A 17,209-nucleotide genomic window follows, 5' to 3' on the forward strand; every position below is an offset into this window, starting at 1 on the left:
ATATGGATTCAATAAATATAATTAGTAAGATACAATTATTTTGATGTATTCATTGTACTTTATATATAATAAATAATTTTATTTTTATGTGAATTCAATAAATATGATACTACCTTCGTCCACTTTTAATTGTCATAATTTCTTTTTTTTTGAAGTGAAACGATAATAACTTTGACTAACATTTTATGATGCAAAAATTGGAATTTATAGTACTTTTCATATAGTTTTTGAATATCTAAATTTTTTGTTTAAAATATCGAATTAACGTAATTTAATTTGACTTTGAAAATTAGTCAAATTGACTTTCGAAAAATGTAACATGAAAATTAAAAATAGACAGATATAGAATATAAATTAATAAGTTACATTAATGATTCTAATGTAGTCAAAATTAAGCTTCATTCACTGAATCTCAAATAATATTCCCTCCGTTTCACAACGAATGGTCTAGTTTGATTTGACACGAAATTTAAGAAAATAAAAAAGACTTTTGAATTATGTGGTCCTAAATTAAAGTTATGTCAAATGTATAATATTATCCTTTAATCTTGTGGCCTTAAACATGCCACGTGGAAAGTTGAAAGTAAATAGTTACCAAAAATGGAAAGAGATCATTCTTTTTGAAACAGACTAAAAAGGAAAGGAGGTCATTCTTTTTGAAACGGAGAGAGTAATATTTTATGGTCCACCATTAATTTAGTGAGATTTTACTATAAATGCTTTTTTTTTAGAGTATAAATAAGTGATCCATTTTCAAAGTCACTATCACAAAATCTTTCATAAAATGCAGTTGTTACCTATAAGTTATCGGAATGTTGTGCCGATCTCCCTCATTTCTAGCCGGAGTTCAACTTATGCTCGTCTCCATTGCTGCTCTCTCAACTCTTTATCTCTTCGTCATGGTATATATCTGTTGCCGTACCTAACTACTCAGTTCGTCTCAATTTATGTGATGTAATTTGATAGTTTGGATTGTTTTCGTTATTTATTTCTCTATACTTCTTTGGGTTGTTTTTATTGAGTTGAGTTTTACCAATGTTTATCAAATTTTCTACTGTTGCTATTTTGATATGTATGAGTAAAATAAATAAATAAATTGTTTTCCTTTTGTTCAGTTATGGATGAGGAAAGGTTCATTGAAGTTTCTAAAAGTGGAAACTTGATTCCTCTGCACAAAACCATTTTTTCTGATCATCTGACTCCGGTGTTGGCATACCGATGTTTGGTGAAAGAAGAGGATCGTCAAGCTCCAAGTTTTCTATATGAGTCAGTTGAAGGTTCTAGTGTTGTAAGTTTTTTTTTTTTTTTTTTTTAAATGTTACTTAGCTTTTTGATTGATTTGATATATATAGATATTTATCGGAAAACAACCTCTCTACATGCATGAGGTAGTTGTAAGGTCTGGGTACACTCAATCCCAGAATCCACTGGGTATGTTGTTGTTGATCATGCTAGGTAAAAGTTATAGTTGTTTTTCTCAGGGTCGATACAGCGTGGTGGGAGCTCAACCATCCATGGAAATTGTAGTTAAGGAACACAACGTGACTATATTGGACCACCATGCTGGAAAATTGACTCAGAAGATGGTCGAAGATCCGATGACAATTCCAGCAAGTATTTCCAACGGATGGAAGCCCGGACTTATTGATGAACTACCTGATACCTTTAGTGGTGAGGATTTTGTTTTCACTACAAGTAACTTATTTAATTAGCTTCCCACTATAGCTTGCCACAAGGAATAAATATAGGGCTCCGCTCTCGTTTAGCAAATAGATGTAACTGGAAAACATACCTTACAATATTCAGGGGCCTGCGATGGTGTTCATCCGGAAAACATAATTAGTGTCATAAGTCATAAATATTTCCACGTGTGTTGAGGTAGTTGAGAAATAAAGTAATATGTACATAAAAATAAGTTGCACTTATGGTATGTTATCTAGTAGTAGTTATTATAAATCAAATCCCCAATTCTCAACCAACTCCAATAAATTTTTTAAATGAACTGCATTTTCTGTTGGGAGCTTCCATATTATTTAGTCAATCTGATCGGTTCCATCTCATTACGTACAGTCTAGTCATAGATGTAGTTTTGCATCAGAATTCGGAAGTTTAGCATGCTTCAGCAACAATAGTACTAGAATAGGGTATGTTGTTGTTGTGTTTGGGAAGGCTACTACAGCTTGAGCTCCATGCACAATTAATGATTTGCTGGCATGATCACTTCACTCTGCATTTTCTTAATTAAATCACAAGTTTATTGTCATTAATATCACTTCAAACAGGTGGATGGTTTGGTTACTTCTCATATGACACAGTTCGGTATGTAGAGAATAACAAGTTACCATTCCTAAGAGCTCCAGAGGATGACCGGAACCTTGCAGATATTCAGTTAGGACTTTATGAGGATGTCATTGTATTTGATCATGTAGAGAAGGTGTGTTTGTAGAATTTTCCACTTACGAGTAGTCTCTCTATCCATTAGTTCTTATATGTCCGGCCTTTTCAAAGTTTACCTGTTATGGTCGTTTGTTCTTGATTTACACTTGGTGCATATATATGAGAACAGGATAAATATATACTTCTTGTTCCTGCAGAAAGCGCATGTGATTCACTGGGTGCGGTTGGATCAATATTCCTCTCTTCCTGAGGCTTATCTTGATGGGAAGAAACACTTGGAAATGTTAATGTCTAGAGTACAAGGAATCGAGTCGTAAGTCCTTTTTCGTTTTCCTTTTTACATAAAAACAAGCAGTTGAGAAACATTATTTACATATTGAATTTTTATTTTTTAGTCCAAGGTTATCTCCCGGTTCTGTGGATTTCTGTATTGATGAATTTGGAACTTCGTTAACCACGGAAAACATGACACGTGAGGAGTACAAGAATGCCATCTTACAGGCAAAGGAACACATTGCTTCTGGAGACATACATCAAATTGTTTTAAGTCAACGTTTTGAGAGAAGAACATTTGCTGATCCATTTGAAGTCTATAGAGCATTAAGAATTGTGAATCCAAGCACATACATGACTTACTTACAAGTAAGTCGTTCGTTCTTTGTGTTTTCAGTGTGGCTAAATTAGTTACTTCCTAGTTACCTGTGCTGATGTGAAGCTACTATGCTATCTTTTCTATATCAGGCCAGAGGCTGTACTCTAGTTGCATCGAGTCCAGAAACTTTGACGCGTGAGAAGAAAGTAAGAGGGATGATGTTGTTCTTCTCTCTTTTTCTCTGTTTCACACATTTAATTAGTTTTTGAGAGTTTGTAATGTTGATCATTTGTTCCATTGACAGAGAAGAATTGTTAATAGACCATTAGCTGGGACAAGCAGAAGAGGGAGGACACCTGATGAGGATCTGATGTTGGAAATGCAGATGTTAAAAGATGTTAAACCTGGTTTTGTGAATGTTGAAAATCTCATGAGTGTCGAGAGGTATTCCGATGTGATGCACATGAGCTCCACGGTGAGTCCATATTTAATTTTATCTGAGGTTATACTGTTTATGATAGTGATGTCCGGTTCAACTCGACTATTTCAATGGGTACCTAGCTACCTGCTATGTCCCACCAGCACAAAGTACCGAGTACTGTACCTACAAAGGCTTAGACATATAGGAAAAAATCACATAGCATTATGTCTTCTTTTTTTTTAAGAAAATAAAATCTTTGTTGGGATTTGAACTTGACATCTCACTCTCACTTCATCGACCACTAGCAAGGCTATGCATCTAATATTTATTGTTGAAACATAAGAAATGTACTTTGAGCTAACTTAGCCCTAAAAGCTAGCTCATGAGATTATAGCATACAATAGATTACATCTCGGAAAAATGATCTTTGGTTGTTTCATGTGATGAAAAATCTGACTTCCTACTACTTGATATGTCTAGACAATCTTTACAAGCATGGCATTTTTTCCGCCACAGGTGTCGGGAGAGTTGCTTGATCATTTAACCTGTTGGGATGCACTTCGGGCTGCATTGCCTGTTGGGACCATCTGTGGAGTACCAAAGGTTACACTCTCGACTTTAAATTTGTTGGTCATTCATTGTTGATGGAAATGTTACAAATCCCAGGATAACGTGTTCTCCAACCAAACGAGCTTATCTATTTGTCTTAATACTATAAGGACCAAAGTCGAAGTTTCATTCATTTCTAGATTTAACATGTTGCTATAAATTTGTACACTATGGAATTATTTATAGTCCTATTCTTTGTTCATGTATGATCCAGGTTAAGGCGATGGAGTTGATCGATCAACTAGAAGTGGGTCGGAGAGGGCCTTACAGTGGTGGATTTGGAGGCATTTCATTTTCAGGTGACATGGACATAGGATTAGCTCTAAGGACGATGGTATTCATGAACGGACCTCGTTATGACACAATGTATTCATACACGGATGCCAGCAAACGTCAGGAATGGGTTGCACATCTCCAATCTGAGGCTCGAATCGTCGCTGATAGTGATCCTGCTGAGAAACATAAAGAATGTGAAAATAAAGTAGCTTGTCTATGCAGGGCAATTGACTTGGCTGAATCAACTTTTGTTAAGGGAAGATCATCCGTACTTAAGATAAATGGTTCTGTGCCAAATGTATTTTCAAGGGCAAGAGTACATGAAAAAAAGATACTAACTAGCCAAATGAAATAAGAATGAATTCAGAGTAGATTAGTAGCTCAGTTAGTGAGGGTTCAAATCTCCCACCTTGTAATCTCACTACAATATTTAATATGAGTATTTTTAAACAACACTCTATATAAATGCTCTATATAAATGCTGCTAAAGATTTTGGCGATTCTGAATGCGTCGACATTAACTCAATTGCCGTTAGAAGTGTTTACAACAATAAATATTGCCACTAACAGTAATCTATAACAACAATAAATGCAATGATATTAACTCATTAATCAAATCTAAATATACAGATATAGATAGATTCTAGTCTGCTCTATTTATCAACGAACATTATTTTTCTTTATATATGCCATAGAATTTGACAAATAATTTTCTAATGCTTCTTTGGGAATTTGACAAATAATTTTACTCACAAAGACATCTTTGCGTAGCTTCTATATCAAACTCGAATCGCTACAATACGTAACATAATTATATAGATTAATATAAAACTAAATCAAAACACATTTACAATTTTTTTACTTTTCTTATGTCATAATATATTGATTTTGTTCATGCGTGAATGTACTATATAAACCTCTTCATAAGAAACAAAAAAATAAATAAAGACAAATATTATTAATTGTTATGTTTTTAAGAAAAGCAAAAGAACTTAATACGGACTTAAACCTTATGAAAGAAGAGCAATATTATTAATTGCATATTCTCTATTGTTCATATAGATGTCACTTCTTCAATTTTTCCTTACTTTTTCCCCCCTATTTTAGTGTGTTAATTGAAAATATTACTAAAAATGAAATTCACCATATGATCGACTAGAAAAATATATACATTGGAATTGGAAGAGAAAAAAAAAAAGATTGCCATGAAATAATATAATAGTGGTAATATAGCACCTTTTATTACTGGTCTCAAACTTTTTTCGATGTTTTAAAGAGACCTTTTTAAGAAAACGTTTAAAAAAGGTTTGTAGGAGTTATCAAAATTTTCCTTTTCTTTGTCTACTCTTTTATTGGAGTTATAAGTTTTTCTATATCTTTCCAGGTTTTTATTTGGTATTTCTCCATCAAAATAAGGTAATTCTTATTTTTAGTAATATTTACATTAATTTACAAGAGTAAAATATAGAGTAAAAATTAAGGAAAAACTAAGACATTGGTGTCTATATAAACAATATGAAGTGTTATTATGCATGTAATAAACTGAGTTAGGCTTCATCATCAACATAAGTTCATGGACACAAAATTAATACCATACGTTTTACTTTTAAATCAATATATATGAAAGAAACTATTTTTAAAATTACATATTTTTGATTTGTTTATCATTAACTTTGTTACTTTTACATTCACAGTTGTTCAAATTAGTTTGATATATAGTACATCAAACACAAGAGTGTCTACCTCAAAAAACAAAACAATTGAGAAGAATTGGGAGAAGTTGGTAGATACGAGACAAGAGATAAATAACCGAACAAATGACATTAAAAATCAATAAAAAAGTGGAACTGATACCAGGAAAGAAATATTTGAGGCCACAATTGATCTTTGGAAGTTGAAGACAAATTGGAGAAATCTGGAGTTCCTAAAAGGATGATATAGTCTATTTATTTATTTCTTGCTATTGTTTACAAATGTTTAGATTTAGGATTTTTACAGATTTATTACTAGGAGTTAAAGTTTAATATTTCCATCACTACCTTTCGTGTTGTTGTTCTTTACTCTATTTCTTTTTTTAGATATTCAAGTAAAAGTGAATTTAGTTTACCCTAGCACATATATTGATTGAGAACTGATCTACCTAACTTTTTATTTCAGATTGAAGAAATTTTAAGTTCTTGAAAGAATGATATAGCACTCTTGTCTCTCTTTGAACCAAAAAGAGTCTAATTTATTTAAAAAAAAAACAAACTACCTTTCGTGTTGTTGTTCTTTACTCTATTTCTTTTTTTAGATATTCAAGTAAAAGTGAATTTAGTTTACCCTAGCACATATATTGATTGAGAACTGATCTACCTAACTTTTTATTTCAGATTGAAGAAATTTTAAGTTCTTGAAAGAATGATATAGCACTATTGTCTCTCTTTGACCAAAAATAGTCTAATTTATTTTAAAACAAACAAGACTCATGGACTTATTTGGTTAAATTTGTGCGAGTTAAAACAAATTAAAAGGAGATTGAATAATAACTTATTATACAAAATTTGCACGGATCAAAATGTATCGTTAAATTTGAACTAATCAATAGATTTATCCAAACTCAGATTTTTCCCATTTGATTGTTTGTTTTTTCATAATTTGTTTGTGCCATCAAACCAAACTTATAGTAATGACTTTTAAAAAAGTTATTATGGTTGTATCTAATTAAAAAAAAACAAAACCTATCATTATTATTTTTTTTTTTTGTAATTGAAAAAATTCAAAATCATAATTTGAGGTCTAACTATCAAACAAAACAATAGTTTGCATAATTACATCAAACGGAAAACAAATTTTAGGAGCTGTTATATCACTAATAAAGGGTGAATTTCAGAGAGCTGTCATATCACTAATAAAGGGTGAATTTCAGAAACTTTTGTTATATTAGGTAAATATAGTGTATAAGACCTCATTTGTTCTTCTTATTAGGTAAATTAATGATTAAGATTTTTTCAATATCTCTGAATGTGCATACTTTATTCATTATAAATTATAGATAGTGTAATGACCTAGTTGGTCATTTTGAAAATTTTCATAAAATTACCATTTTACCCCTCGCGATTTTGACCTCGAGTTATAAATTTTGATTGAGTTTTGAAAGTTTGTTTTAAGATTTGAGTAAAAATTGAGAATTTGGTAAGATTTGAATTTGAAAGGCTAAAGTTGTTAAAAAACCCAAAAAAATTCCGAGGTTGAAAAACCTGAATTTATTCGTTTGGTTTGATTTATAGATTTAAAAATTCGACATCAATGATTTGGTTTGATATTAAAAAATTCAAACCAACCCGGTCCATGTACACCGCTAGAAATGTCATTCTATTTTTTTCTTTAATTTATGAAACCATTAAATTATATTGATTCCTATCTCAAAAACTTGTTTACAATTTAGGGGTGTGTATCGGTCGGTTCGGTTCGGTTATAAGTATTCTCGGTTCGGTTTATCGGTTTTTAAATATGCTAAACCGATAACCAAACCAATAAGATATTTGTTATCGGTAAAAAAAAAAAAACACACAATTTGAATTCCTGACGTTAATCAAATTGCAGATATTTACAATCGTGCAAAAGCTAATATTAGTCCATTATAAACTAACTAAAGTAAATAAGTAATACTAAAAAGTAAAACATAAAGGTTAAATAACTAAAAGTAGAGAGGAGAGTTAATTGTTAAGTAGTGTTAATTATTGCGTAGGGTATTTTTTTTAATATATTATATATATGTATAACTAAAAATTAAAATAGTAAATTATTATATTCTTAATGGGTTATCGGTTAACCCAATAACCCAATATTAAAAACCAATAACGAACCGATAACCCAATAATTTTTTTTTGTAAAATCATTAAATAACCGTTATCCCAATAACCCAATAACAATAAACCAATAATACTTTTTTCGGTTCGGTTTATCGGTCGTTCGGTTTTTGCACACCCCTAACACACGACTAGCTACAATTTAGTTGTAACATTAGGCATTTCTAGGAGATCACCTACAATCAAATATAAAACGCGTGAAGTTTTACTAGTAAAAAATTTAAAAGTAAATTATGGTGTTGCTTAGATTGTGCTCAAGTCAAATCTTTTTGCTAGTTCGAAAGAACTCATATCGCTTATTAAATTAACTTGAAAGATACACTCAGCTACTCTGGCAATCGTCATTAACTATATAAATGGATCATGCTTTAGGCACATTATAATTTTTGATTATTTTTAACTATTTGAACCTTTTCTTAATACTATATCTAACATATGTATATATTTTATGGACGAGAATGTTATGAAAAATACTTTATCAGTAACATTGTAGGGAATTGTTTTAAGCTTGAGGCTTGTTAATGAGACTCCCTTAAGAATATTTAACATGATGTAAATGTATCCTCAGTATTCAACAAGCACTTATAATAATAGATAACTGGGAATCAAAATCTACGAAAGATTAGATAAAGAAGAAAATCCAACACAATAGAATATAGAAAGGAAGAATCTCTCATCATTTTTCTTACACCCAAAAAAGAAAAGGTTTGGAAGAGGCTTAAGAAAATATGTATGTAATGACCCGGTTGGTTATTTTTGGAAAATTACCATTCTGCCCCTCCCTATTTTGACCCCAAGTTGTTTCTAATTGAGTTTTGAAAGTTGGTTTCAAACTTTGAGTTTAAAGTTGAGCATTGTGTAAGTTTTAAATTTGAAAGGCTTAAGTTGCTTAAAAGTGGTTTTCAGAGTCTTTTGAAGTTTTGAGTGTCAGAATAGAATTATGTCAATTCCATTAGTTTCAAAATGCGGAAATTGGTCAATTAGAGTTGTCAGTTTCAGATTCAAAATGTTTTTGAGGATTTGAGGTTCTAAGTTGTGAAATTGTGGAAATTTAGCCTTTGAGTTGACTTTAGTCAACATTCGGGGTTCGGATACTCTATTAGAATTTTGAGAGTTCTGTTGGATTTGGAGGATAATTTTTTTTCTAAGTGAGGTCTTGGTTAATTTTTAGAGGTTCAGAGGTAGTTTTATCCTTTTTAAGCATTGTGTTAGTTTCTTGTGGTTTCTAGGATGTGGGGTGAAGGAGACCTCAGATTCATATTTTGATGGTTCCATTGAGTCTGGAAAGCCAAGTATAATCGATTTGCATGTATGATTTGTGTGTACAGGGTTTCGAACGAATCTCACGGGTCCATTCAATGATTTATTCTGGTTAAATTTTCTGGTGTCTGCTAACCTCGCTTTTGCGAAGGTTAGTCCGCTTAAGTGAACCTTGGCGAAAGTGAATGGAGCATCGCTTTTGCGAAGAAGTCTACTTCAGCAGGGTTCGCTTAAGTGAATCGGAGGCCGCTTTTGTGATATCCGCTTACCTAAAATGAAGATTTTGAATTGATTTTATTCTTTTTTTCAAAATGGTTTTCACTAATGAGTTCCTAAGGCCTTAAAAATCATTTTTCAAGTATTAGTTTTAGGATTCAAACCTCCTTTTTAAAATTGAGTTTTGAGTTGATTAACCCATATTTCTAAGTAATTGATATGCGTATTGTTTTTCTCGGAAGAATACTTGATTGTTGTAGATTGTGTTGCTTTGGAAGTGATTCGGAAGGGGAAAACTCAAGATTTAGATTGATTAATTAACTGCTTTAAGACAAGTGATCTCTTAAATTGTGTAATCTAGTAGAATTGTTTACTTCCCTTCATTGTATGTGAGTTGGGGAGTAATTGGGATTGAGGTGAAGGGTTTATTGCTCCACTTGATCATTGTTAACTAATAAAAGAAGGGAAAAAATGAAAATGATAAATCATGAATTGCCTTGTTTTGTTCCCTATTTGATTGGTTGGTGAATTGCTTGAATGCATGAACGTGGACTTGAATTGATTTAAACTGCTTGAATCGTTGTCTCTTCAATGTAGTGTAAATTGATTGTTGGCCACCGTGATGAGACATGTGGTAACTTGTGATGCTGAGGTTATTTCTCACAAGAACTTGTGATGCCGGGGTCATTTCTGGCTAGTGATTGATATAAATACGAAGGTTTTTAATCTAGTAATTGAAATAAACTCGAGGTCATTTCTGGCTAGTGCTTGATATAAACCTGAGTTCATTTTTGGCTAGTGATTGATATAAATCCGAGGTCATTTTTGACTAAAGATTGATATAGAGCCGATGGAAAATGGTTCTGGCGAGAATTGATTCTCTTGTTTTGATGCATTTTGATGCTTATGATCGACCTATTGTTTAATGCGATTGATGTACTTGATACTTGTGATTTAACTACTTGATGCGTGTTGGTTCTTGACTTGTAGCTTTTGGATAGTGAATTTTGAATCTTGTGACATGTTTATTGTATAATTGTTAGGTTAGACTAATTTCTATGCAGGTTGTAGTTTGAGGAGGTTTTGTTGGAACGAAAATGAGTATTTGATTTCTAGCTAGTTGCTTGGTTTGTTAGGTTGCTTGTTGGGTACCGTGTTGTTGATACTCACCTCTTGCTTCTTTGTCTTGTCCTTGCTTTATCTTTCTGGTTTTCTTTCATTTCGTTTGGTTGAGGTTGACTTGTCTTTCAGGGAATAGACAAGTGTCATCATGTCCATTTTTGGGTTGCAACAAATGGTATAAGAGTTAGGTTCATAAGTCTCATGTGTGTACAAGCCAAGTCTAAGTAGAGACTCAAGGATACATATACGTCTATTCTTATCTTTGAGAGGCTATGAAGACTGTTAGAAAGCTTTCTTTTGTTTATTCTTTCTTATCGTGCATGGTTTCCTTTGCTAGTGCTTAGTTGTTGCATGTTGTTTTGGCAGATGTCGAGGATTAGAGCTTCTGTTTCCATTGGTAGGGGAGCAGTTCTTGAGACCTCAACCAGGGGTAGTGGTTGGGCTAGAGCTAGAGACCATGCTCGTGGAATTGCACCGGCTAGAGGCCGTGCCCATGAAGCGGCACCAGCTAGAGGCAGAGCTAGAGAGACTTCAGTTGAGCCATATATTGAGGTTGCTTAGAACCAAGTTCCTCACAGGTTTGGACCTCACTTGTTTTAGGAGACTTTGTTGAGGATATTTGGTGCACTAGAGAACATTTCTTAGGGTGGTGCGATAGGTACACCACATGGTTTTCAAGTTGAATTAGGAGCGCAGACTCCAGGTTAGCAGCAACAGACTTCGGGTATTCAGGATCAGATGGGTCAATCACCAGTGGTTCCGACACCGGTTATAGGTCTTCAATTTGCTCCTAAGATTGTTCTGGCGATATCTGAGTAGTAGTGTTATGAGAGGTTTCATAATATTAAACCACCCGAGTTTCAAGGTGGTAAGAGCGATGATACTCATGAGTTCTTGACTTTGTGCCATGAGATGCAAGAGGAAGTGGGTATGATGGATGCTCGTGATGTTCATTTTATTGCACTTCAACTGCGCGGACACGCCAGTGAGCAGTGGAGGACTTTTTGGAGATCTAGACTAGTTAGATCTCCTCTAGTAGAGTGAGTTGTGTTTTCCAGTGCTTCCCAAGACCGCTTCATTCCTTGGAGAGTGGAGTTAACTGAGGTTTGAGGACTTGAGATAGGGCAATTTGTCTGTGACTGAGTATGATGCCCGGTTCTGTGAGCATTCTAGGCATGCTATTACTATTGTTCCCGATGATGCAGAGAGAGTTCATTGGTTTGTACGAGGGTTGACTTTCTCTAATTTTTATGTGAATTCAATAAATATGATACTACCTCTGTTCATTTTTAATTGTCATAATTTTCTTTTTTTGAAGTCAAACGATGATAACTTTGACTAACATTTTACGATGTATTTTTTCATCTTATTGATATGCAAAAAGTTGGAAATTATAATACTTTTCCAATAATTTTTGAATATCTAATTATTTTTTTAAAATATCGAATTAATGTAATCTAATTTAACATTTAAAATTAATCAAATTGACTTTTAAAAAGTGCAATATGACAATTTAAAAGCTAACATATATAGTATATAAATTAATAGGTTGCTTTAATGGTTCTAATGTAGTCAAAATTAACCTTCATTCACTGAATCTCTCAAAATAATAATATTTTATGGTCCACCACTAATTTTGTGAGATTTTACTGTAAATGTTTTTATTAGAGTATAAATAAGTGACTCATTTTCAATATTATCCCTATTAATTGATCTTTAATAAATCTTAAAATATTATTTAAAAAATAAGTAATTAATACTAAGAATAAAAAATAAATTAAAGAAACCCGAAGTTGCCGCATAAACTGAGACACTTGGATCATTATGGATGGCCAAATAAATAGAAAGTAGAAATTCAGTAAAACCTCACTAATTTAATACTCGATAAATTAATAATCTTTCTAAGACAAAGTTTTCCTCCGGTCCCGATTTGGGTCAATGAAAAAATCAATCGTTTCGATAAAATAATAAGATAATATATTTTTAGAAGACCCCTATATAAATATATGGTTGATTTTTGTGATATCTTTTAAATGAGAAGCCATTTTTGGATATGGTTTCAAGAATTTCCTATGTTGCTTATATAGTTTATTCTTACCATCATACATTAAATGTTTTTAGTAAAAATATAATGATAATAATTTGATTATTAAGAAACAATGAACATTTTGTATAATGAATTCAATTTTATAATGAATTATTGAATTTTTTTTACAATAATTTTTTTTTTTAAAAATATATTAGAATGAATCATATACATACATTGTACTTTATGTATAATAAATATATTTTTGTATGAATTCAGTAAATGTAGTTAGTAAGATACAATCATTTTGATGTATTCATTGTACTTTATATATAATAAATAATTTTTTTTTTATGTGAATTCAATAATATTCAACTATCTCTGTCCACTTTTAATTGTCATAGTTTTCTTTTTTGAAGTCAAACGATAATAAATTTGACTAACATTTTATGACGTATTTTTTCATCATATTGATATGCAAAAAATTAGAATTTATAATACTTTTCGTATAATTTTTGAATATCTAAGTTTTTTTGTTTAAAATATCGAATTAATGTAATCAAATTTAACTTTGAAAATTAGTCAAATTGATTTTTAGAAAGTGCAATATGACAATTAAAAGGGGACAACTATACTATATAAATTAATAAGCTACATTAGTGATTCTAATAATGTAGTCAAAATTAACTTCATTCACTGAATCTCTCAAAATATTAACATTTTATGGTCCACCATTAATTTCGTGAGATTTTACTATAATTTTTTTTGAGAGTATAAATAAGTGATCCATTTTCACAGTCACTATCACAAATCTTTCATTTCAATTTTGAAACCATAAAATGCAGTTGTTACATCGGAATGTTCTGCCGTTCTCCCTCATTTCTAGCCGGAGTTCAACTTATTCTCGTCTCCCTTGCTTCTTTCTCAACTCTTCATCTCTTCGCCATGGTATATATCTCTTGCCCTTCATAACTACTTAGTTCATCTCAATTTATGTTACGTAGTTTGACTGTTTGGATCGTTTTCGTTACTTTTAGAGTCGAACACACTTAATGTCTAAGATCTGAATGATTAAGATTAAGATCTTCATTAAGTGATAGCCTTAGTGGTTATAGAATACTTTTAGCAACAATATTTATTGTTGTAAAAACTTATAACGACAATTGAGTTAATGTCATTGTATACAACACTCTATATAAATGCTGCTAAAGCTTTTGACGATTTTGGATGCAATGACATTATCTCAATTGCCCTTAGAAGTTTTTACAACAATATATATTGTCAAAATCCAAATAAGTTAAATATTCTTAAATGACTTAAAATAAGTCAAAAGCCAAAATAGGTCTCCCCCTACTTTTTTATTTTTTGACTTAAAAGTCATTTAAGTTTATCTTTTTATTTTTGACTTAAAACTACTTTTTTTTAAGTCAATCCAAAAGGGCTCTAAGAAACAATGAACATTTTGTATAATGAATTTAATTTTCTAATGAATTATCGAATACTTGAATTTATTTTACAATGATTCATTTAACAAAAAAAATATATTACAATGAATCATACAAATACATTGTATTTTATGTATAATGAATATATTTTTATATGAATTCAATAAATATAATTAGTAAGATACAATTATTTTGATGTATTCATTATACTTTATATATAATAAATAATTTTATTTTTATGTTCATTCAATAAATATGATACTACTCCCGTCTACTTTTAATTGTCATAATTTTCTTTTTTGATGTCAAAAGATAATAACTTTGACTAACATTTAACGATGTATTTTTTTATCATATTGATATGCAATAAAAATGGAATTTATAGTACTTTTTGTATAGTTTTTTAATATATAAATTATTTTTGTTTAAAATATTGAATTTTAATCTAATTTAACTTTGAAAATTTGTCAAATTGACTTTCATTAATGAGTTGACAGATATAGTATATAAATATTAAGTTACATTAATGATTCTAATGTAGTTAAAATTAATCTTCGTTCACTGAATCTCAAAATAATAATATTTTATGGTTTTCCATTAATTTTGTGAGATTTTACTATAAATGTTTTTTTGAGAGTATGAATAAGTGATCCATTTTCACAGTCACCATCACAAAATCTTTCATAAAATGCAGTTGTTACCTATCTGTCATCGAAATGTTGTGTTGGTCTCTCTCATTTCTAGCCGGAGTTCAACTTCTGCTCGTCTCCATTGCTCCTCTCTCAACTCTTCATCTCTTTGTCATGGTTTATATCTCTTGCCGTACCTAACTACTCTGTTTGTCTCAATTTATGTGACATAATTTGACTGTTTGGATTGTTTTCATTATTTATTTCTCTAGACTTCATTGGATCGTTTTTTTTTATTGAACTAAGGGTCTATCGAAAAAAAAAACAATAAATGTCAAGTAGTATGATATGTACGATATATGTTTGAGTAAAATAAATAAATAAATAAATTATTTTATTTATTACTTAGCTTTTTAATTGATTTGATATATATGCATATTTATCGGAAACAACCTCTCTACCTCCATGAGGTAGTTGTAAGGTCTGGGTACACTCTGTCCTCCCCAGATTCCACTTGGTAGGATTCCACTGGTTATGTTGTGGTTGATCATGCTATGTAAAAGTTATAGTTGTTTCTCTCAGGGTTGATACAACATGGTGTGAGCTCAACCATCCATGGAAATTGTAGTTAAGGAACACAATATGACTATATTGGACCACCATGCTGGAAAATTGACAGAGAAGATGGTCGAAGATCCGATGACAATTCCAGCAAGTATTTCCAACGGATGGAAGCCCGGACTTATTGATGATGAACTACCTGATACTTTTTGTGGTGAGGATCCTCTTTTCACTAATTGTGGTACGGGTAACTTATTTAATTAGTTTCCCACTATAGCTTGCTACAAGGAATAAATATAGGGATCCGCTCTCGATTAACAACTAGATTTCACTAGAAAACATACACTTATATATTTAGGGATGGATCTAAGGCCCCGCGAGGGTGTTCATCTGAATACATAAGTGTCATAAATGTTTCCACATGCGTTGAAGTAGTTGAGAAATAAAGTAATATGTATGACTCCTACATAAAAAAAAGTTGCACTTATGGTATGCTATCTAGTAGTAGTTATTATAAATCAACTCATCCCCAATTCTCAAACAACTCCAATAGAATTTTTAAATGAACTGCATTTTCTGTCGGGAGCTTCCATATATATAATTTAGTCAATCTCATTGGTTCCATCTGATTACGTACAGTCTAGTCATAGATGTAGTTTTGCATCAGAATTTGGAAGTTTAATATGCTTCAGCAACCACTACCAGTGATCTCGGGACCAGGTCCCTCGATAGAATAACAGTGCAGAAGTAAAAATGCGGAAAATAAATAGCACAATGTAAAACATACATAAGAGTTTTACATGGAAACTCCCTTGCTCAAGGGCGGTGAAAACCACGACCTATCCTTATAGGCTTTTCAACTCAAACTCCATTTCACTCAAACGGAGCAACGATTTAGATTATAACTTCTTGCAACCTAGGAATTTACCTCTAAATCCCTTCCTCCTCAATGTAGTAACTCTACCCTAAAGAAAGCAACTAAGTAGATACCACACTACCTACTAAGCTACCTAACTCTAGATAACTTAGAATTTGACTAAGTAGATACAACACTGCCCACTAAATCAGTTACCCTTAACTGACTTAGACGTTTAGATGAACAGAACAAAAAATCTAATTCCATTATAATATAGGAATATATTTACAATTTAAGCACATAAGATACACAACTCTAAATACAACAAGACGCTTCAGTACTCCAACTGGCCCTTTATTGATATGAGCAGTGTTCTTCCATGAAAATGGCCTTCTCTTTTCAAGCTTGTGAATTTTCAGAGAAAATCTAAGTTTTGTTTGCCAAATCTTAAGTTTTTGTTTTGTGTTGAGAGATTATATCAAAATGAACACAAACTCCTTAGGACTGCCATTGGTTGGGATCTTGTCTCTCTGGAAAGATATGCACGTACCACATCAGAAGTGACAAATTTTCTGACAGATGTCTTGTCGTCCTTTCACAGACGCAGTTTTGAAGGGACCAGGTCCCTTGCAAACTTTTCTAAGTGAGTTCTTGAGAGACTTGCTAGGTCCCTCTCCTTTTGAATGAATGATTTAATTTGTTGTTTGTCATGTTGACTAAGTCAACCATAAAAAGTTATTGACCATTGGACAAACAACCTCATCCATTATGATTGGTGTAGCACGCTGACACCTCGCCAACCTCTGACATGACAACTTTACCGTTGTACACCACTATAGATCTGGACGAGCGAACTCAGCCAGGGACCGGGTCCTTGCAATTGTGAGACACTGAAACAGACGGTTTCGTTTGCTCATCCTATGGGTGTAGTATGCTGCATTTTTCACC

The 17,209-nt window shown here is 31.8% G+C and overlaps 1 protein-coding gene across 1 annotated transcript; it reads left to right on the plus strand.

The window, feature by feature from the left end:
• Positions 1 to 824: 824 nt before the first annotated feature.
• On the plus strand, positions 825 to 4,682 carry LOC102594419 (anthranilate synthase alpha subunit 1, chloroplastic-like). The gene is made up of 10 exons (XM_015307171.1): positions 825 to 902; positions 1,116 to 1,288; positions 1,482 to 1,671; positions 2,283 to 2,434; positions 2,595 to 2,710; positions 2,793 to 3,039; positions 3,139 to 3,195; positions 3,294 to 3,464; positions 3,927 to 4,013; positions 4,234 to 4,682. Exons 2-10 carry the CDS (start codon positions 1,118 to 1,120, stop codon positions 4,648 to 4,650), a joined length of 1,608 nt encoding a protein of 535 aa, XP_015162657.1. The 5' UTR covers positions 825 to 902; positions 1,116 to 1,117; the 3' UTR covers positions 4,651 to 4,682.
• The last annotated feature ends 12,527 nt before the right edge of the window (positions 4,683 to 17,209 follow it).

The sequence above is a fragment of the Solanum tuberosum genome, unplaced genomic scaffold (genome assembly GCF_000226075.1).
Source record: "Solanum tuberosum cultivar DM 1-3 516 R44 unplaced genomic scaffold, SolTub_3.0 scf00052, whole genome shotgun sequence".
Classification (NCBI taxonomy): domain Eukaryota; kingdom Viridiplantae; phylum Streptophyta; class Magnoliopsida; order Solanales; family Solanaceae; genus Solanum; species Solanum tuberosum.